The 22,340-nt window shown below is 39.2% G+C and overlaps 1 protein-coding gene across 4 annotated transcripts in view; it reads left to right on the top strand.

Moving 5' to 3' along the window:
* LOC121200337 (protein disulfide-isomerase TMX3-like) overlaps positions 1–22,340 on the top strand; it is a 195,233-nt gene extending 172,893 nt beyond the window's left edge. The window contains exons 18-19 of one of the 4 annotated variants that reach the window (XM_041065575.1): positions 14,821–15,023; positions 15,182–15,321. In XM_041065575.1, the coding sequence (XP_040921509.1) occupies positions 14,821–14,959 (139 nt within the window). In that variant the 3' untranslated portion in view covers positions 14,960–15,023; positions 15,182–15,321. Of the gene's footprint in view, positions 1–14,820; positions 15,082–15,181; positions 15,322–22,217 lie in introns of those variants that run through there. The other 3 variants (XM_041065574.1, XM_041065577.1, XM_041065579.1) reach the window with 3 other exon arrangements.

Below are 22,340 nucleotides of genomic sequence, written 5' to 3'. Positions count from 1 at the left end.
TAAATAATAATAATTATGTGGAGGCTGGACTTAGAGTGTGGTAACTTTCTGGTCATATGACAGAGAGAAACCAGTTTTCTTTTTAATGACAGTATATAATTAAGGAAATTAACCCAGCCTCTAATACGTTACACAGATTGATAAAAGGAGCAGAAGTTTTTATTGTTCTAACACTGGATGCCTCTTGCAGGGAGAATGAGAGCAGACTATAAAGTCTCAACCAAGCCTCTTAAAGAAGATTGGGCTTTAAATTGAATTCAGCTCTGATTATTCATGTTTTTTGCGATGTTACTGTAAGGAAAGAAAAAAACCAAAACAGGCTATTGTTTGTAGTGCCCAAAAGAAATTTAGGAAAAGTAAGAAAAAGAGGCTATAAATATTTAATGGAATTGGCTTGTTCTGCAGTGAATTGTGTTTAACCTTGCGGTTGTTCTTGCAGCTATGTGGCTTGCTGTGCTATGGTGTACTGCCGAAATTTTAGACTGGGAAGGTTGAAAGCCTCCCAATGAAACAGTCCATTTCACGTTGAACTTCAGCCAGCCTGCATGTCATTGACTGACAATTAAAGAGGGCACCCTGTAGGTGGTTTACTGTCAATCGTCCAATCAAAGCTCCTGCTGCAGAGATAATGCCTGGCCTATATTTATGTGTCCCACAGCCTCAGTTGTCCTGGTTTCATTACACTTTGTCTTTTTTTTTTGTTTTTTTTTTTTGCCTTGTGTCCATTCAATTGTAAGGTGCGCAGTATCAATATAAATGGAGGTGTGTTTGTGTGTGTGTGAGAGAGAGAGATAGACACTGGTTACAAATAATTTACAAACCCCTAAAACAACACAAAAAGAAATAAAGAACAAAAAAAAGGATAAAGAGAAATAAATAAGCAACTGCATAAAAAGCTTCAGGATGTAGCTTTGTCAGCACTATCCACATCACAACTGTTTCAACCAGATGCCTCCACATGTGTATTTTTTGTCAAGAATCTCTGGCTTTGTGAAACCAGAGTAGGATCAAACAGCCTCAGAGAAATCAATTAAATATTAACGTTTGTTCTTGTCCTCAGGTGGGTTGATCTGTTTTTTGTTTTTTTGTTTTTTTTTTTTTATCGGCAGCCATCATTTCTTAAACTCTCAAAGTTTTTGACCACTAGTAGCGCTACAGAGCAATGTTTCCATGACTGGGTGGCTGTTTTGTTCAGGTCAGACCAAAAATGTGTGGATGAAAGAAGGAGATGCCATAGCTTTTAGGCAGCTCTCGAGAAAGCCCTGTATCACTCTGTATCGCACTTAGTCCTGGATCTCAAGACAGCCTCCCTGAAAGATTGATTACAGCGCTGTTTTATTAGACTGTATTCGTTTTAGCTGGGTATACCTCATAAACTAATAAGCTAAAATAATGGGCTACTATGTCTACGGGTTTCATTCATTTAGCCTAATGTCACAGTTCATCTGAATGAGGCCAGACTGAGCAGATGTGGTCTAGTGGTCAGACCTTGAGTACCACAGTTATGTAATCTAATGGAACAAACGGCCTTTGTTGCTATTAACTGTGTTCTTAAAAAGGCACAGGCAATGTGGTTTATTAAAGCCGAACTATAATTAGCAATGAAAAGTTCTCTGGTTAAACTCTCCTTGCCGCTGTGTTTTTGTTTTTGTGCACTTACCCAAAGAACTTCAGCAACAATTATGTAAATGTTCTTAATTATTTTGATCTCTTTAATTAGTTTCTTCCCCAAGTAATTGTGTCTCGAGGTGATTTCCATTATGTTGTATGTTTATCTAATGCACAGTATTAATAATATTTTAAAAGAGTATTTTCTTTTTTTGGGGGAAAAATTTTATTTATTTTTCCATTCATTCCACAGATGCTCTGTTTGTGGGAACAGGAACATACTTGACACTAACAGAGAAGAATTGAATGAGTGCAGACTGGGCTCTGGTATGTTTAAGGAAACATGACCAAGTGGTCTGGGGTCTACCGTGCAGTATGTCCCATCATTTCTGTTTGCCACTGTGATGTGAAAGTCAGCACAGCACCCGACTGTATACATCAGCTCTGAATGTTACCGAATGTGTTCAGTGTGTATCTGTGTGTATGTATGGAGAATTAAGTGTGTTAGAAAGAAAGCGCCACCTCGGCAGTTCAGCTATATTAGTTTGTCCTCACCAGGGCAGGGCGACAAAGACGGCATTGCCATGTATCTGCTGACAGATAAGTCTCTCAGCAGTGGGAGAAACCCTTATGTCAACTCAGTGAGACTGCATGGCTCACCCTCCCCTCTGAACAAATAAGATCAGAGTCAAAATGAAAAGCATTATTACTGCTGACATCTTTATCTTGGGTCTACCTTATTTAATAACCAATTTCTTTCACGGCTTCCTGGAGGAATTTATCCTTTGGGCAAGCCTCTCTTTGCTGCTGAGAATGTGCTGTTTAGTTATGTATACTCTGTTGCCAGAAGGAAGAAGCTGCTTCATAGCTGTTAGCCTTATAGTTGCACACAGCCTGTCGCCTTGTCTAGCATTATGTTTATTCCAATAAAGCTCTGGGGAAGTGTTTCATTGGAGGTGTTTAGAATACAGCACAGGAAGCAGGGGAATGAGAAAAGAGTTTCTTGAAAAATGTTTGCATAATGTAGCATATAATTTGTCTTTGAAAGCAACGAAATTAGTCATATGATTAATTATTTATACACATTATATGCCATTCGCCTTATTTTACCCACAGTACCTATTCATTCATTAAGACTAATATAGTCTTCATATGCCTAATGGCTAAGAATAGTTTTTGACTGACAAGCAAACAAGACCCTGTTCGGCTGTACTTAGTCACAATAGTGCTTTAAGCTAAATGCTAATGTCAGCATACTTAGGAGATATAATGTTTACCATGTTCACCATCTTAGTTTAGCCAGCAGTAGAAGTACATTGATCCAAGTACAGTACATAAGTACTAGAGTATTTTCAATTTGTGGAAGACTGTACTTTTTACTCCACTACATTTATCTGACAGCTGTAGTTACTTCACATACAGAACATATAATCAGCTCTTACAATATGATGCACAGACTGAGGACACAGTAAGAATGATTGAGCTGCAGCAAAACTGTTAGAGAGAGCTTGAGTTTGTTATGCCAGATAATAACTTGTGTGCACAAAATATTATCTTATGTACATAATATAAAAAAAAAAACCTTTCAGTACCTTGGAGGCCCATTATGACCTAATGATGACATTAAATAAAAAGTCATTAAGGCACATCATCTGGGAACCATGAGTGTCGACAATATTTCAAGGCAGTCGATCAGTTAATAGTTGAGATATTTCAGTCAAAACGTCAATTATCTTATTAAATTTGATTTGGTTTGTTTATTGGAGTTTTGACAACACGACTCAGTGTGTTGACATCTTGATAAGAGCACTCAACTGTAAGCTATCAACCTTGACCTTTAAACCATTCAGGCGCCACATACAGCACAGTGAAGTTCAACACTCTGAGGAAGACAGTGTCTCTTAGCTCCGGCACCATCTGCCACGGCAAGCTCATATTGAAAACCGATGTAGCGCCAACTGATGAATGAAGTTTTAGATTTAGAGTACAGCATGTGTAGTGTGGAGTTTGTGATTGAGAGAGGATTTACAATTAATGGTACAGCAAGAGGGATCAATTGCAATTAGGTGTCTGTAGCACACTGTGGCTGATAAGCATCCCCGTCATCGATCAACGTGCCAACACTACGGTCTTGTGAACCTGAGGCGCTCTCCGTGTCTTCTCACAGCTAACGTAATTGACCCCACAGGGTCAATGAACAAAGCTCAGGATTTGTCATGGCTCCGGGATGATCCCTTATGTGAGGAGAAAATAGCAGGCTTTGCATTTGCAGTCATACTTATTTTTATGCAAATGTCCCATAATCTACAAACACACTGACACAGTTGGGGCAATATGGTGGCATCATGCTGTATGCTAATGCTAAGCATGAAGACTGTGGGGTATTTTGAATTCTTCTGCATTCTCAGCACTGCTCAGCAATCCAAAGATTAGCTCATTGAAGAGATTCTAAAAACAAGGCTGAAAATGTCAAGTCTGATCTTTTGACAGACTTGACTTGTCTTTTTCACGCATCATGATCTTGGTTGGCCTACAACTGGATATTGAATGCTTTAAATTCTCTTTGTTAACCTTCTATAAACTTAATAATAATTAATGCTTGTTTTGGTTTATTTTTTTCTGGAGCACTACAAACAATTCAAGGGATTTCAGCTGTGTACACCTGTGTATCTGCTAAGCCTAATACCACTGTTCTTTGATCAGTCTGTTCCTGTGCATTGATTAGCTGGATGTTCTGAAGCAGTGGATTTGCAGAAACAGTAGTTTTGATCTCTCACAAAAAGTGAAGAGTCCGGGTGAATGCCACATTCTTGAGCGTAATGACCATGTTTTGCCTTAGTTTCCATCAAAGAGAGTAAATGCTAAAACAAAAAGTACCGAATGGCGTGAATAGAGATAAACTGGGGAAATAATAACTTTTAAAATGTATCCTCAAGACAAAAGAAGTACAAAAAAATTGGACTTTTAATTTGAATTTCATGATTCTGAGGAAGTAACATTCAATATATGGTGCAAGTGGACAAGATAAACCTGTCAGCCATGTTGTACTTAAATAAATAGATGTTGTAATGTATTAAAATGTAATTTAAAAAGGGTTTTGTCATATGCTTCAAGCACAGTGCTAGCTACACAGCTTTCACTTTAATCATCAACAGTTGTCACTTGCCCTTTGTAACAGGGTTGGCACTGATGCAGAGTAGCCTTTTGCTCAAACATAATCATAATCAGTTTTTATATTTTAATTAAGAAGATAGTTTCAATTTTTTATTTGATTATAAGGACTGGCTGTAATTTCAATTCATACAGTTTTCAATGGCTCCAATCAGAGCAGCAGAAAGGCAGAGACAGTGCTGTGCCCAGAGGGATGCTGACCCTGTCACAAAGCAGCAGTATTTAGAGAAATGGAGGCAGGATAGATTAAGACGGGGGAAAAAAAGAGCATTCAAGAACTGACTGAGAGAGAGAGCAGAGGCTAAAGTGAAGGAGATAGAGGGCAGCTCAGCAGAGGTGTAGGCTGAAGCTACAGAAGGCAAATGTCACCACATGTCAATATGTATCCAGTTTATATACACAGGCTTCAGCATGTTAACACGGTGCCCACTGAGATTAAACTAGAAGTAAGGCTGACGACGTACACCTGAACACGTGAGGCTTGCAAATGTCTGGTCATTCATTCAAATGCCTAATAACACATATGTTTGCATTGACAATAACTCTTTGTAGCATGCAAAGTATGACTGTTATCTAGCATAAAACCTCTTTGGGAGGAGGTGAGGGTGGATAGCTGGCTTGACGCACAGCAGTATGTGACATTAAAGACTTCTTTTTTTCATCCATAACCACGAAAAAGGCTCTAAAATCCCTCTGTGCACTACCTGCTCAGCATCAAACGGCGAAGCGTTTTGCAGCTAAAGAGACAGATATTTCCCTCAGGGGTTGGTAGAGACCAAAAACAGAGCTAAACTTGCTAACTTGCATTCATCCATTGGCCAGAGACATGACTCCAAATGAATGTTACAACCACTTATAGTGTAAATAGGCAACTGTTTGCTTACAAGTTTGCAACATCATCTTAAAAGGTGATATGAAGTTGACAAAAAATTTGAATTGCTTGGTGTTTGAGTTGCATGGAGATTAGTTTGCTCTGGTCTCTATAGAGAAGCTGTAGCTGTCTCCTTTGTGAAAGGCCTTAACTAAACAAGACGAAGGACTGATTTGGACTGGGCGAAGCTGCACTCCAGCCTCACATTTCATATCATGGAAAAGGATCCATGTACTCACTCTATGAACTCCATTCTGTGTACACTGGACAGGTTTGATATATTTGTAATGAAACCTTCCCAGCTCAGCTATACAACTGTGAGATCATTGACCTTGACCTTGACTCGGTCTTGTGGATTAATACGGGCAACTCTTCCCTGGAGCATTCACAGCTCTGAAATCTGATTTTAATATGTTTTTCAGACACTATTCTATACGCCATAAAATATTTTTCATGCACTTAACATGTTTTTGCACAGGAGACAATATTTACAAAAACAATACAACCAGCGCAACACTTCCAGAAAGCAAATTTATAAGATATTTAACACAATTCTAAAAAATAAAACACTTAAATACAAGTTATAATGATACCTACAAGTAAGAAAAATAACCATGTTAAGGTCAGTGTTGCAAAGGAAGAAGACTCCAATGAAACAAAAATAAAAGCCACAGCCTTGATATCATTACATGCCTTAAACACACCACATCTTACAATATTATACCAAACTTTTTCCTTGGATAATTAAGCATGCACACATTGTTAAATAAGCAAGCCTAATTGATTGAGTATGTAAGTACACTAGCATAATGAGCAACTAATTATCATTCTGGGCACAAATGCATGGACCGAAACATTATACTTGCATTTCCTCTCCTCCTCCCTCATTATCCTTGTATTGTTTAGACAAATCTGCCTTAAAGTCCTTTTAGTAAGGCATTATGTCATTTATTTCTTATTCAGATGCATAAATAAATAAACTGAGCTCGAAAAACTGAGACCAAAGCTGCCAAAATACAGTGCAGTATCCTGTGACTGATATTTGATCAGAGGTCAGCTGTAGCATCACTGGCACAATGAGAGCAGCGACATGTTTGGGTTATAATATCACCATATATTAAAATTCATTATATTCATTTCACTAGTTCTGATATCTGATCCTGTGCAAATTGAATATTTGTTCATTCTCAAACTGACAAATAAATAGCAGTTAGACTGAGAACATCTAATCTAAATCCGTGTTTTCTCTCGGTTACAAAGCTCTTAATACCCCTCTAATGCAATATGCATACTGTTGCAATACACAGCTTAAAACAAGCTTCTCTAGGAAAGAGAACTCCAGCATACCGCTTAGGCGAACGCAGAAGTACATTCACTTTTTCCTGGAGCTAAATACAGAGAAGCAAAGCATAGCGGAAATCCTAAGACCAGTCACCGCCATCCTTTAGTTTTAGAAAAACGAAAAAAAAAAAAATCTCACTCTCACTGCCGCTCTCTGTTTGTCTAAGTGGCAAGAGGATTACACAAGCTAACACTGGAATCATCATTCCTTTTCTTGCCAATTAAAAGCAGCAGTATGACTCAGTCTAAGAGGGTTAATACCTTGAGTGATAGCAAGGACAGCTCTGTGTATGTAAACATAGAGTTATCCAAATTCAGGTTCAACAGATTGCTGTGCAGCACTGACATGGTTTACTTGGATTGCTTGGAATCTGTTAACAACATGGTGTTACTTATGTTCTAAATTAATGTGTTAATTACTATTACACCACTGTAGACGGCTGTAGCCAAAGATAAATTTTCAAGATGCCATGCTAGAAGGCTGAGACTACAGCTCACACTACACGTCCCAGGCAAAAAGAAGTCAGCGTCCTCAACAGCTGATAATCCGTGTAAAAGAGATTTAAGGAAACAGTGTCACTCAAGTGAGTCTTTCACTTGAATGATGCAGCCCTGCATTCAATGGGAACTGCCTGTGTTTGTTATCGCTCTGTGTCATCTTTGGATTGCTGTTAGGACGTGAGACTTAATGTATGCTTCTGTCTCTTGTCATCATAAAATAACCACAGACAGTGCAACTATTGCAATTATTCAATTTATTCTGATGATACTGATGTTCCTGCCCTTTTATTCTTTGTAATCTATGATGCAATAGTTACACAAGGTGCATCAATAAAACATTACACACATGTAAAAGCCAACAAGCTGTGTGACATATGAATATGCTGATGAGACCGACTTTAATTTTTTAAATGGTTGGAAACTTTACTAAAGACGCCCTCTTTCTCCTACCAGACACATCAGAGTGACAGAATTAGGTAAAATAAATTTGAGGTGGCACTTGGCAACCCCGAAGAGACCGGCTCTGCTTCAGTCTTGACTTGTACAGAGACACTGAGACGTAGACAAGTTCAGCTCAGCTGATTATGAAACACAGACCAAAGAGGCCTGGCCCGGATCAAAAGGAAAGTTACAGGGGTTAGAGATTTGCAAAGTCAATCCCCACCACCCTGTTAGCTTCAGATACACTGCTTGATAAGGTCCTTGGATCGATACACTGATGGACACAGTGACAGAGGCAGGATGGTTATGTACTCACAGTCACCAGGATCTTTTCATGCGTTGTGCTGTTAGATTGGCTCATCATGGTGGACCTTGACTCAGCCATGAACATCTCAGTGTTTCCTGGAACTACCACCTCAGCCAGAAATAACAATGTACAGTGCTTGTTGTGCAGCTCTCCTGGTTAAACTCAGGATTTCACAATGATGGAAAATAACTAGGTACGGTTACTTAAGAACAGTTTTGTGGTACTTAAATTTTTCAGATCTATGCTTTTCACATACTGTGAACACTTTGGTGAGTTTTTTGGATATGGAACAAAAAATGTTAAAAGCCCATGTTAAATTCAAACAGAGAAACCCCTCCATGTATCATTGGTAGAATGCCCCTTTAAGTTAAAGATTTGAATACTTTTTCCACTACTGAGATTTCATCATATCTATGACACTGATGAGTGAAGAGTTACTTTATCCCAGAGGGTACCTACTGTATTGTGTTAGTGACTTCTGAAGTGCAGAGACAACATCAACACAATAAATCACAAAGGTTTCCTCTCTTCACCTCCCTCTGAAAACTGAAACTGTACTGCCGTGGAAAATGTATTGAGCTGAACTGCAGGAGATGTGCTCCCAAATGTTGTTTTCCTCGCCAGTCTAATGGAGACTCTGCTGTTACTGACACTAGGCTGTCAAGAATAGAAAGTCCCCCTCCTTCTTCCCCCCTGCAGACTCCCTCTGTTCTTATCAGCAGGAGGGAGATTGAAAGTTTCAATTGGGTTTATCGTATCAATTGTCCAGACTGACATTCAGTGCTAGGCCTGGGAGCATTGTCATGGCCAAGGAAAAATTCAGTTGTAGAATATGCTTAACTCAGATTCAGTGTCAAAATATTTGATCGGTATGAAACAAAAATATGTCTGTGTGGTACATGATGCAACCACCTCTCTTAATATAGACATTAAACGTGGGTGAAGCTATTTAATATAATGTACTTTGTAAAAGTGTATTAATTACAAATAAATAAAGACTATTGCTGTACATGTTTGTGGTTGCGTTGCCGGGGCTGATATGTATCGCAGTATGCATTGTGCAAATGGCTAGGCACACCATGGACAGGTTGCCAGTTAATCAAAGTGATAACACACAAAGAACTCAGGTCTGGATTAACAACCTTCTTGCTGTGAGCAAACACTAAGCCACCGTGGCACCCCACCTTTTCTCCTGAGGCATTTTGTCCCTTCATGTCTTTTATTTTGTTGTTCCACAGTGAAAATATGTATCTAAACATATGTTTCTATTTAAACATGCTGGTACTTAAACAGTCAGTGAATAATGAGAAATCTGTGTTGCAACGTTAGCATCTTCTTGTTTTACTAGTTTTCATGGTGGCCAGAACTGTGACAGACATACTGATGTCTGTCACCAAACATTTTTTTGTGAGTTTTGAGTTTTGTGAGATGTTGCATGGCTTCACTTTTCAAAGCAGTCTCTCTACCTTATGGTTCTCCTGCTGCGGTCATTTCACTGTATAGTTACCTGGACTCCATTTCACATTCATCTACAGGTCTAACTGCTAGGTGAAGTGAAAAATGTTAACAAGACCTGTTGTTACCTCTACTTGTTACCTTGTGCCAGGGTGTCCCTTTGTAAGGGACTTAGTCTCCAACAGTGTCAGCAGAGCTGCTCGTGGTTGCAGGAATTAAAGCCAAAAAAAAAAATCGGACTGAATTTTTTTTTTTTTCAGGCCAAGTCATATTCTCTATATACTATTTCTAAAAAAGGTTACACAGGAGGCCCAGACATTAGGACATGGACACATCCTAATGTGTGGGCCTGTGCTCCTGGTCTACACAGACAGAATTCTTGAGGATGTAACATTACTGTAGCAAAACTCAGTGTATTTTTAGCAACTTGAAAGTTGAATTTGTTTTTCACTTTTTTCTCTGTTGATGTGATAATTGAACTGATTAGCTTGTTGATTTAACAAATAAATAAAACTCTATTCAGTTTTTATTTAGTGTCCAGTCAACCACATTTGTCAAAATGAAACCAACTGTCAATCTGTAGGTATTACAGATATATTTTCCGTTTCTCTCAGCAGAGAGGTGTCGCATCAAAAAAATCAGACATTCTGCCCATGATTCAATTTGAATCAGTTCAATTTGAAATGATTTATTTCAGTGCTTACGAAGCATAACAACTCCAAAATTGTAAAGGCAATGGACGCCTGAGGGAAAGCAGGTTTGTGATAGAAATTGATTAGTGGGGCTTCAAACACAGAAACAGATACAAGTGTTTCATTAATAACATTTTGCAGGTGCAAATTTGTAGCTTATGTAATGTCACTACTAAAACTCCTATAACTTCCATTTAAAACAATATATAAATGTTTCATTCTGATCTCCTTCAACAAGGTTCACGTTACAAGTGTGTGAAAAATATTTAGTGCCGACAATGTTAGGCCAGTGAAACCAAGTGCTGTTGATCATAGCTGCATAATCAGCAAGAAACGATACTCTCAAATGATCCTGCTGTTTGAGCTGAAAAGAAGAATACCAAAAATAGGTGCATGCCTAAAATAGATTAGAAAAATTTAAATGAGAGAGCAAACTGCAGCCCTGTGACACGAGGCCACAAAATGGCTTTTGAAAGACTTTCCTGCACCGCTGTGTGTGTTCTCAACACTCTGTCATTAGTCATTTGTAAATTAAAACATAGACAATTTTACTTAATGGTTAGCGTAATTATAGAGCTGAATTTTGATATTTCCAGAGCATAAAGCGGACGATCATTTTAACAACTGTTCTGCCAGTCCAACCATTTTCCTAAAAAACTGGGCTGAAACCAACTGAGTGACAGTGCAGCCTTCCAGCCAGAGAGAAACACACAAGTGTCCAACAAATCCCCAAAACCATTATAAAATATTAGCTAATCTTTTTACAATTCAGAATGACATGGATGGGGATTTTTTAACAGGTGCATTACTGCTGAAGTGCCTTGAGGGCAGAGATTAGCTACCACGCCAATGCATGACTGCAGGACTGAATGAATAATGCCACAAGCTGGGTATTACTGTGCCTGGCTACTATGAAGACTGATTCTGCTGCAATCTGAATGTCAATATTTAAGCTTATACTGTATATCCCCAGAACTGACATTTGGTCACCCCGCAGATATTTTGCAGCTTGCAAGAAATAATGTCAGAATCTGTTGTAATCTATAAACTCATCTATTATTTATCATAAACCAGCCAGAGAAGTAAACTACTCTGTGAAACAACATATCTACACATTAACTCCTTACACAGTTCGCGGTAATATTGTTATTCAATGCACAGCATGTAATGAAATGCTGTCTTTTAAGGGTTACACTGGGTGGTTGCAGAAGCTACTGGAACGTCACCTGCTCAACCTCTATGATTAGGTGCAAAGATCAGGGTGGCAGAAGTTAACAAGACATGCTGTTCTCACCACTTGTCAACGTGTGTCAAGATGCCCTTTGGCAAGCACTTTAACTTCCAATATCCTCAGATGAGCTGCTTGTAGCTGTAATAAGCAGTTTCTAGTTTGCAACCATTCCTTCCCTCTGGTACCTCTTGGCTTTCTGGCTCTGGATTGGTAATGGTCTTTGCTTATATAGTTATATAAAAACAATTTCTGGAGGTAGAACTTCCATCCTTTGTGTGACTATCAAAATTGCTGATTTTTATTTATTTATTTATTTATTTTGATGGACTATTGATTGTTGCATCTTTAACTGTATGTATCCATGATTGTATCCAGCCTTGTTGACATCCATGACTTCTTCTTCTTCCTTGCACTGACAGCACTTTGGTTAAGGTCTGGGATTCGGTTTAACACAGAAAAAGTGTCAGTAACCGTACATAACAAATGCGACACGTGCTTGTTGAGGAAAGGGAGAAAAACACCTTGTATCAACATCAGCTTTACAGAGAAATGACCTGCTCCAGTCATTAGCACAACACAGAAGTTGAGAAATGTGTCTCCTGGCAACGCTGGCTCTCAAAAAATGTCAACCTCTGCCATGAGAAACACCCACCTAGAGGCCTGAAGCTTAGAAGCTTGAGATATGTCAAAAAATATATGTTGAAATACGTTTGCAAAAATGTCTGAAACACTGACTCGGTTGCTGCAGTGTCATTACAGTTTACATTTGCTCACACAATTCTATGACAGAATTACAGAATTTAAATTTCACTCTGACATTAAGGAATTTTGTTGCATGTGGATCTGTATTGTGTACTTTTGTAGAAATGGTACGCTGAGCAGTTTGTAAAAATGTACCAACTGTCAAATCCTCCAACACGACATGTTAGCTATTTCCCTGGTAAAGGATCTCAGAAGCACTCTTACAGAAAGACCTTGACGAATACTTCTTAGCTGCTCCGCCCAGTGACTGCTGCAACATGGAACAGCTGTCTACCAGCAATACCAGCACAAATCACTCATTAATCACCTGTTTGTCTTAAATACTGCAGCACAGAGGTGGCCAAAAAGGTGCCAGCAATTTTATGCTTTCATTAGTGACTTGCAGTGATGATTACCGGGAGGGCATTTGAAGGTGATATTCAAGTTTTCTACAATTCAGAGATTATTAACACTCTAACCTGTGTGTGAAAAAAAAAACACTGTGCAGGAGTAGCAGCAGCTTCATGATAGATATATTAGATATATATTTTTGGTGTGATACAAAGATAGGGAGCCTCTGCTGTGACAGAGATGAGATCACAAAAGAGTTGAGATGTTGACATCGTCCCTGTTGTCCTTATATAACGCATTCCTGTTGCAGGTCTAACACTTACCACTATTGTTCATGTCCCCAGAGGTGGCTGCTTTCCCACCAACTCAAAGTAGAGGACATTGTCGGGACACGGCAGCTTATACATGTTAATGCTCCCTTTTTCCTATTCCACTCCTGTTAGATTGATGGCTCAGCAGTGGTTCTCATTGATCAATCAGACACAATCTGCGTCTCGAATGAACCCAGGCCAGGGGGATTGTGCATTCTTCCAGGGGAACCACATCCCTAAGGGTATGACAGTGTGGCGCATGGATCGATTGTTTTCAACTTATTTGTGTAAATACTTTGTAACCTTGCCGATTTATCATCTGCATTTCTATTCCACTGAGTGAGAAAACTACAATAGATATCACCCAGCCTGCTGACACGGGCCCGGCTTGTAATTTTCATCTTTGCGGTCAAGTCTGCAGAAGGATTATGGGAATGATGAGAATTAATTATGCATTTCATCAGCATGATGGATACCACACGTTCAACTCAAAACTATATTTCCCCCGAGAACAGAGAGGAGTCTGCTCGTTTCTTGAGTGTCTCCTTTGAGAAATGCTGTCAGTTCTCACTCTCAGAAGATGAAACTTTGCTGACATTAAATAGAAAAACAGACATATGATTTTCTTACCTCGGCGGCTAGCGTAGGTGGCTGTACTTTTAGTCAACTCGAGTTCTCAACACCATGTAGACAAATCTCAAGGCAAGTGCATTATGTTTGTAAGCAGAATAGGCTACAGAAGATATGTCAAAATCCCACTTTAATGTTGTAAAATTCCCTCTACAGTTTGACTGACATCAGGTAGCTTTTCCTTTGTGGTGTTCTTTCTCTGCATTTTTTTTTTTTTTTTTACATAAAGATACCCTGGACTGTATTACTGTACATATACTGTGGCCACTTTCCAATCCTTCATAATGCATCTCATGTGACACGGTGGTTACAATACCATGTGCAACCACTAGGGCAAAATTGCTTCACCGTCCAGCTCCATTGCCAGTGTGTTACTCTAAATACAACAATAAACACTGGTATGAAGGAAAAGCACAAATCAGAGCCAAAGCAAATTCAGAATGCCTTGTTGTCCAGAATCTGAAAAACTGAATTAATCTAAGTGGTGAATTGTATTATCTGTTCTCTCTAACACTGTAATCTTCTTCTCTCCACATTAACAGAACATTTTAAACAATGCAACTGTGTTTTTTTTTTCTCTTTGAAAAGCATGGTGATAGTCGCAGTTAACCTCGCCTGATGTTTCTATGTACCTCAGACTATTTGTCAGAGAGTTAGGTATTTTCTAACACAGTTGCTCATCTTTTTGGTTGAGTTTCATTCCCATCCAAGCCCTAGAAGTCCTCCATCTGTGAGTCATGTAGCACTGCCTGTGGCAAAAATGAATGGGACTTTTACTTCCAACATTTGCAGCTCAATATCTTTTGATTTAGAATAGTGCTTTAACTGTTGAGGTTATGTTTGAGGTGACAATTTGAGCAGACTCCCAACCAATCAGAAATTAGCATATTATATTGGTCAAGATGGTGTTTTCTGCACCTTTAGCAATGCATTACACACGAGCTTACCTATGTAAGTTTTGTCAATAAATCAATAAAAAGTAACTACAACTCTTGTACAGATATTCTATAGGTATAAGGTTCCACAAAACACGCAGGTTAAACATAAGTTGGTCAAAGTGCACTGGTAAATCAAATGCACTTAAGTTGCTTCCCACCTTGAGCTGTATATTTAATGAACAGAATGACTCTAAATGTTCATGTAAACAAATTGTTGCTGTGTGCTTTCAGGAGATTTCCCTCGCTGCTCAGGAGTGCCGAGTTAGTGCTCATTTGTGGCAGATTCATGGAGGATGCGGGAGATGTCCCACAAGTAATGGGCCTAGCAGCTGGTCGACAGTTGGCTGCTGGCCACCAGGCGGCTGTCTGAGCTGTTGCTTCAAAGATGACTACAAACAAAACAAAGTACTACAAAAATACACATAAGGAGTGATGTAAGAAGGCTGGTTTATTTGAGCATAATCCTTGTGAAAAATCATCATTTTTCATCAGGTGAAGAATTTTGTTTTTGCTTGGATTTTCCACTTTGAGTAATGTTTATAAGTCTATTCAGCTTTTCTATTGTGACCCAATTTCTTTTCCCCTCCATCAGCCCAGGCGTTGACAAATACATGGTCTCATGTGGAGGAGGCAGACGCTGGGAAAAGACGATGCTTCCTGTCGAATAGAGCGATCCACCTCAGGCAGCGTCAGCTCCGTCCTTATTTGTCATAAGTGTCCGCTGTTTCCCATGGCTAAAGACAAAGGCCAAAGAACGTATGAGGAACATGCATTTTTAATGTGACATCCTCATCAAATTCACCACAGTGGACTGAGCAGAATGCCAAGGACGCTTTATTCTTCCTCCAATTACAGTGAGACATCGCAACAATACGAATGTAAGCCGTGAAGGGCACATCTGCCTCTAACATGACGAAGCCTGAACAGTTCAGTTCTTCATCTCATGTCAGCCTGAACTTGTGAACTTTATATTGACGCTGGTGTAGTGTTTGATTAGAAAATAACTTCTTTTTCATTGAGATATTCAAAAGCATTCCTCAGAAGCGCAGGATGGAAGGCGAAATGAGAAAAACAAACCATCAGTTTAATGTCAGAGTCACATTATCTTCTCTTTGTGCCTCCTGTGAAGAGAATGGTGTCTTCACTGATAGTGAATAATACAGGATATAAACAAGCAGTGTATCACCATTACAGGTTACATTATTTATACAACATGACATCCCGTTGAATGCTGATTTGACCAGACTCACCTTTATCTTGTTGCGAATATGCTGACCATTACTCTATGCCCATTATTTGACGGTCCTGAAATGTCACCACAGACTGAGAGATAGTGGGATTCACTGCTGCACTGGGGGAGGAGAAGAGAGCTGGAATGTAAATAATTTTCGCTGGCACTAAACTACAGCTTTCATCTCTGATATTCTTTTGCAGTGGTCGGTCCGCACTCCATCATTATAATGAGGGAGGCTCAATTAGACAAGGTCTACAATGGGGGTTTTAAATGTCACAGTGCAGGTCCTGACATTTCTCTGTTTGATATGGAATCAGAATGGGAGCCGTGGAGTTCACATGGAGAACTAATCTCAACTTCCGAAATAACAAATTCCGCCCTGTCACAAAGCTCTGAGCGAAGGCTGGTGCGACCACTTTGGACACATTTGCACCCAGCAATGCTAGCTTGGCCCTCTTAGAGCTTTCTGATGATTTATTTGTGATTTATTCCATTAGCATTGTTTAGGTTTGTAACTAGCCCTCAGAGGTGACCATGTTTACGAAGAGTGTGTCATGAATCCTCTTTGAGTATTTTATCCAAAAGGTTATTTGTCATCAAATAACCAAATACCTATAAAAGACCAGTAAGTAAAGTATAGTATAATAGTAACTTTATTACACTCTCCACTGGCCTGATCTTCAGCTTCAGTGTTGTGACGTATTTCTGAATGAAACAGAACATGTGGGTAGCATTTAGTTATGAGAGAGGTTTTAATCAAATCTCTAAAATTTGATTGGATTGCTCAAAAATTTGCATGGCTTAATAAATACTGCACGACGCAGTGCTGTAGTGAGTTAACCTGTGGAGATGTAAATGCTCCACCCACACCTCCGTCAACTGTTTGATCGGGGGGAGGAGGGGGAGTGAGAAATCAGTGAAAGTATTTGCCAGCTGACATCCAAACACACACCCATGATATCGCTCTGCTAGCTTCAACAACCTACAAGTTAGTGATCAAGTGTGGTTTTATTTGGTATCAGGGATTAGCTAGCTGCCCCAGATCACATTTAAATGGGATTAATTAATATAAATGTTCAAGAAGAGTCATCAAAAATATTTTAAAGAAAGAGATTTTGATATGAAAATGCTCAAAGTGATTTAAACATCTTTTTGGGATCTCTCTTTGAAAATTGAATCGAAGGCAACTGGACATATGTTTGTCTGGGAAGACGTTTCGCCTCTTATCCAAGGGGCTTCATCAGTTCATACGCATCGGTCTATCTAGTCCGCACTAGTCTGACATCTTTTTGGGATGTAATTAAAGATAACTGAACAGTTAACAGGGATGCAGAATTAGAATGTGGAAGTCATATGATTTAGAGAGTGTGAGTTAATGTAGAGTTGAGACCCCCCCCATTTTATGGCCAGACCACCAACACATGTAAACAAGTTAGAGAATATGTATGAAAAACAATATCTCGACTGATTTTGCAACTCGGAGTCATGACAGGTCAATTTTTAAATCTGACCATATCAGGATGAGGCATGCAGGAACAGCATGCTCCCTCCCTTTTGAATGTCAAAAAACAGACTGTTGCCGTCGTATCACCAGCAGAAATAGTGGCCTTACAGTGGGCAAATTACCATCCCCTCCATGCTCTAGCTCGACTCTAATAAGCGCCGGATTGTTCACAAAAATGGCGAGGAAAAAAAACGGAGAGCTAACAGATAGAAATCCATTTGTAAGTCTGGGCTGTGACTATTTGCATGGCGATGAAGGCCCTGAGTGTTCTGCAGTCTTCAGATGCGAATCCCAGACAATAGAGCCTGTGTTTGTTCTTCCCCGGGAAGTTTGAGAAGGACAGAAAAGGGGAGAAGAAGAAGAAAGGGGGAGGTCGTCAGTGGAGGGGATTACGCATTGTGAGAACCACACGCATTCGCTTCTGCTTATGTGGTGACTGAATGGCTTTCCAGTACCAGGGTATTTAGTTAAGCAGATTGTGTTGCCTCAGACCCCACGATGATCTCTCTTGATGGCGGCTGGTGACAAGTGGCTTGGGGGACAGCAGAATCACACACACAGGTGGGTGTGGTGGTGGGCGCTATACATCCTATAAAAGATTATCTTTTGTCAGAAGATAATTAGATGTAATTTTACGTATTATCTTGGATAGAATTTGCAGTGGAATACAAACAGGACTACAAGAGGTTTTCAGCACAAAAGCGACAGCAGAAAGGCTGAAATTCATAATAACTGAATACAATCAATTCCAAATGAGTCCAGGGGTTCTTTGTATTTGTCACAGCGAGAAGTCAGTAAATTCCTTGCATTTTTTAAAATGGCTGTTGGCATTTTTAGCAGAGTTGTGCCTTCTGAAATAACCATGAGTGATGTTTCAAATTGCTAAAGAAATGTTTTCAAGTGGATTTAATTAAGTGTGGCAAAATGATGTGGTTGTGATAAACATTTCTGCATCACTGTGGCCTCTCTATTGATAATCTGATAGTTTATTAATTGAAATACACACACTGTTTTCTCCTCCTGCTGAGCAGCTGACCTGTGTACTGGCGTGTAGTATGTGGCAACAAAACACAAGCTTTCACTGCATTCCATCTTTGGAAACTGCGTGAAAAAAATTCCATGACCTGTCTTTAGATGAGGAATCTCACTCTGCCACTGCAGAACTCAGTGTTTGAGAAGAAAACCTTGGTAAAATGTATGGATAATGCTAACACAACAAGGCATTACAGTACATTCCCAACCGTAGGCCTATAGACGACATGACTGAAAAGACTGAGGGAGTAAACATAACAGCATTGTGGATATTCAGGTTCAGTATTCTGATGGTTGTTTGTTTTCAAAATGTTTTCCTTGTCCGATGTTCTTTGAAACTTGATGTGAAAATTTGGTCAAAAACTTCTTTTTTATCCTCATAATTAAGTCTTCATAGATAGTTGCCTGTGCTTTAAATACACTGGTGTGTGTGTTTTTTTTTTTTATTTCTTCTGGCAGCATCAGTTAATTGTTTTTCACAAAGAAAAGAGGAGACAAATAATAGGATGCAGTGCTATCACTGATAAATGTCAGTGGAAATTCGAGACACTTTGCTAAACAGTAATGATTTCCACTTGTGCTCATAACAAAATCAAACAAATTACTTACTAACAAGTACATGATGACTTGACATCCCCCTGTTGTTCTATATCAGTCTCTGGTCTCATTTGAGGTCTTGAATTAGGAAACATAAACTACATGTCAGTGTTATTGTTTTATGGAGCTGAACAGCAAACAGCGAGTCCCATGATAGGCTCCCAAATGACCAATTAAGGACATTTTGTCTTGGAAGGGTGATCTTAAAGAAGTGAGGCTTAACAGATGTTTTTTTTTTTTTTTTTTTTTTTTTTATTCCCCAAGTTTAAGTCTGCAAATAGTTGAGTCTATATTTAGATCCAATGTCACGTTCAGCTTTAAACATTTTCATATTTTCCACATTTCTTTTTCAGTGATTATACATAAGACCAAGTCAAAAGATCAATTCATGAAAAAGAACATACTTAATGCTCACATAAAGTCAGCATTACATAGCTGTTAGCGTCAGCAGGACATATTGATACTGGCGTGTCATCCACAATGTCAAGTAGAAGCCGCTTTTTCTTTATTACTACGTTTCAACATTTGCGTTGGGACATTAGACACATTCTAATAGCATCCTGAAACCATTACTACAACAGAGTGACATTTTATTAGCTAGAACACATCACCATATAGGAAAATAATGTGACGGTCTCAGCGCATCTAGTGCTTAACATTGTGAGACTGCAGCTCATTGTCATTCTGTCATGTGGCAGAGTAGCGTACTGTACATACAGGCTACAGGAGGTCTGCAGGAAATGGGAGGAAGGCCTATTAGAGGTAATGAATGGCTGTCAACCACAGGGCACTCTGCATGTCATGTAGAAATGAGAATCTCTTTTGAAAGGAGAAAATTGACCATAGAGTTCAATAGTTGTTGTATTTGAATATTCTTAGTTTCTCTTTATTTTTCTCCAAACCTATACACCTGTAAGTGATGGGTTTGTATTATAAAACACTTGTATGGAGTACATTTGATACTTTGGCAGGGTCGCCATTATTATCAAGCGCTATCAAGATAGCTGTCATACACGGACATGTGTTTTACTCGCTCCTTAACACCTTTTGCTATTTACAGATCCGGAGCTGAGAGGGTTTTTTTTTGGCATACCCATTATTTTCCCAGAATTTCATCACTTATTTCTAGAAAGGCTCCATCTTGTTAAATTGGCACCTGAACACCTGTTGACCTGTGCACTGTTCCAACCACATCAGTAAAGTCTGATACCCCCAGGAAGATTTTTAAGCACACTTCTTGGCACGTTGGCAGCTGAGCAGTTACTCAGAGTATCATCATTGAGGGCCGTTGTCTAGTTTTGGCTCAAGGTGTTCAGTTTGGGCGCGTGCTTGGCAGCCCTATGAAAGACCATAACAGCTCACGATTCACTGGCCACTAATTGGAATGTCACTCCACAATGCTGGGAGATATGAATACGGCCCGTAAAAACATACATAAGCACAAACACATACTCTCATTCACGTTCTGTATCGAAATTGAATTTCAGAAATGAAGTGAATGAATGAATTACCGCATCAGTAATTGATTTTACAAGCTCATTACAAATGGGTCTTGACAGCTAATTTACTTTTACAAGATTAAACATGAACATTATGAGCTGTTAAAGCATTAATACTGCAACTTCTCTAACTGCTGAAGCAACTTCCCACAGTATACTCTATATTTTAAATTTCCACCAGGACCACCCATGCAAAAAATGCATGCGCCTGCGTTCCTGTGCAGCACTTCGGATGGAAGTGGACACATTGTGGGACTGTACATGTTATGTGCTGATATTACAATGTCAAAAAAAACAAACTCTTATTAAAATGGTTTAGAGTTATGGCTGTTTTGACTTCTAGCCCTTAATAACAACTGATCCCACTGAGTGCTGAAGTATGGTTTGCTGGTTGACTGGAGAGCTGTATAAAGTTTTATTTTTGCTTTTGAAAGTAAAGGACTTTATGAGACAAAACTCTACAAGGACAGCACAGCGAAACAACATCCAGAAGACTTGACCCAAACAGACATGTTTCTGTGGTGTCTGTGGGCGCAGGCCCTGAATCTGCACCCAGCACGCTTTCATGTGGACTCTGAGTGACAGGCACATGGAGAGGTCCGGTAAACAGACAGACAGGGCTGGTAAAAACTTTATAGATTTTTTGACGGTCCACTGGCTCACATTATTATGTATGAAACTGCCAATCAGATTTATTTACTTATTAATCGAAGGTGCCTGAATGCCTTTCCAGATCGTTCCGGTCCACTTTAACCCCTGGTCCTAAGTAATTTGCTGTCTTATCTGACTTTCATTGTCCTTACACTCTTAACCCTGATCTTGGTGCACATTATAATTGGTGCATCGATTCAATTCATAGTTTGTCAGAGGCATGTGTGTCTCTGTTTTCCATGTCTGGGGAGACATTGATCTCATTAGAAGTCTTCATTAGTCAGCTGCAGAGTGCAGTGTCATGCTAAAGGAATGATGTTAAGGCCCCGCTCCCCTCCGTGAAACACAATACAGGGCCTTGTCTGAATTTAAAACAGAAGGCTGATTTTTCATCCGACTTTGCAGGACTGCAGGATGCAAAACAAAAAGAGGAGAGCTCGGACAAAGGGCTTGTCTTTTTCTCAAAAATGGAATTTTTATTGCCTTTCTTGCTCAGATTTGTTATTCGTCTGAAATATTGTTGTGCAGTGGGTTTGACATAACTCTTCAGACAGACAAAAAAGGGTCACGTCATCGTACAGGTCTTATAGAACAACTGTCCGACAGACACTACTTATTAAAAGTTTTGGAAAAAAAACCCAGTTTTCCAATTTTGTTGAAATTTTAGCAGGTTAAGTCTAGTTAATAATCTTAAATGGTACAAAGGTGAACTGCCCAAGGTAAAAAAAAAAAAGAAAAGTTTAGGCCAAAAACTAAAAAAATTATATAAATTTAATAGAGCCTTCCCCCAAGCAACAGCAAGCACTGTTTGTAATCACTGATACAGTAGTCATCTTTTTATCTACTGCATGTAAACTCCTCGTTAGATTTCCCTTATATACTCAAACTGAACTTTTAATTTCAAATAGATACACACAGCCTTTAAATTTTGGAATTCAGCATTGTGATTACAGAGTACTTAACACGCATTTATAGCTTTGTGTAATTAAACACTTGATTTTTGGATTGTACTACACTGCTACATATTTCAATTTCTTCATTTTGCAATCTCTGTGCCCTGCTGGAAATTTCTCACTGCTGCTATTAATTAAATTGTTAACTTTTATTTCAGGGACATGAGCATGCATAAAAACCACATCATAACAAGATGGGATGCAGCACAGCCGGGATCATGAATTACTGGGTTGTCGAATGAGGAATTGGTAGCACTGGACCAGTGGCACCTCCATCTACT

The sequence above is a fragment of the Toxotes jaculatrix genome, chromosome 20, assembly GCF_017976425.1.
Source record: "Toxotes jaculatrix isolate fToxJac2 chromosome 20, fToxJac2.pri, whole genome shotgun sequence".
Lineage (NCBI taxonomy): Eukaryota > Metazoa > Chordata > Actinopteri > Toxotidae > Toxotes > Toxotes jaculatrix.
The sequence above is the reverse complement of the archived record's forward strand: the minus strand, read 5'-3'. Positions and strand labels throughout refer to the sequence as shown.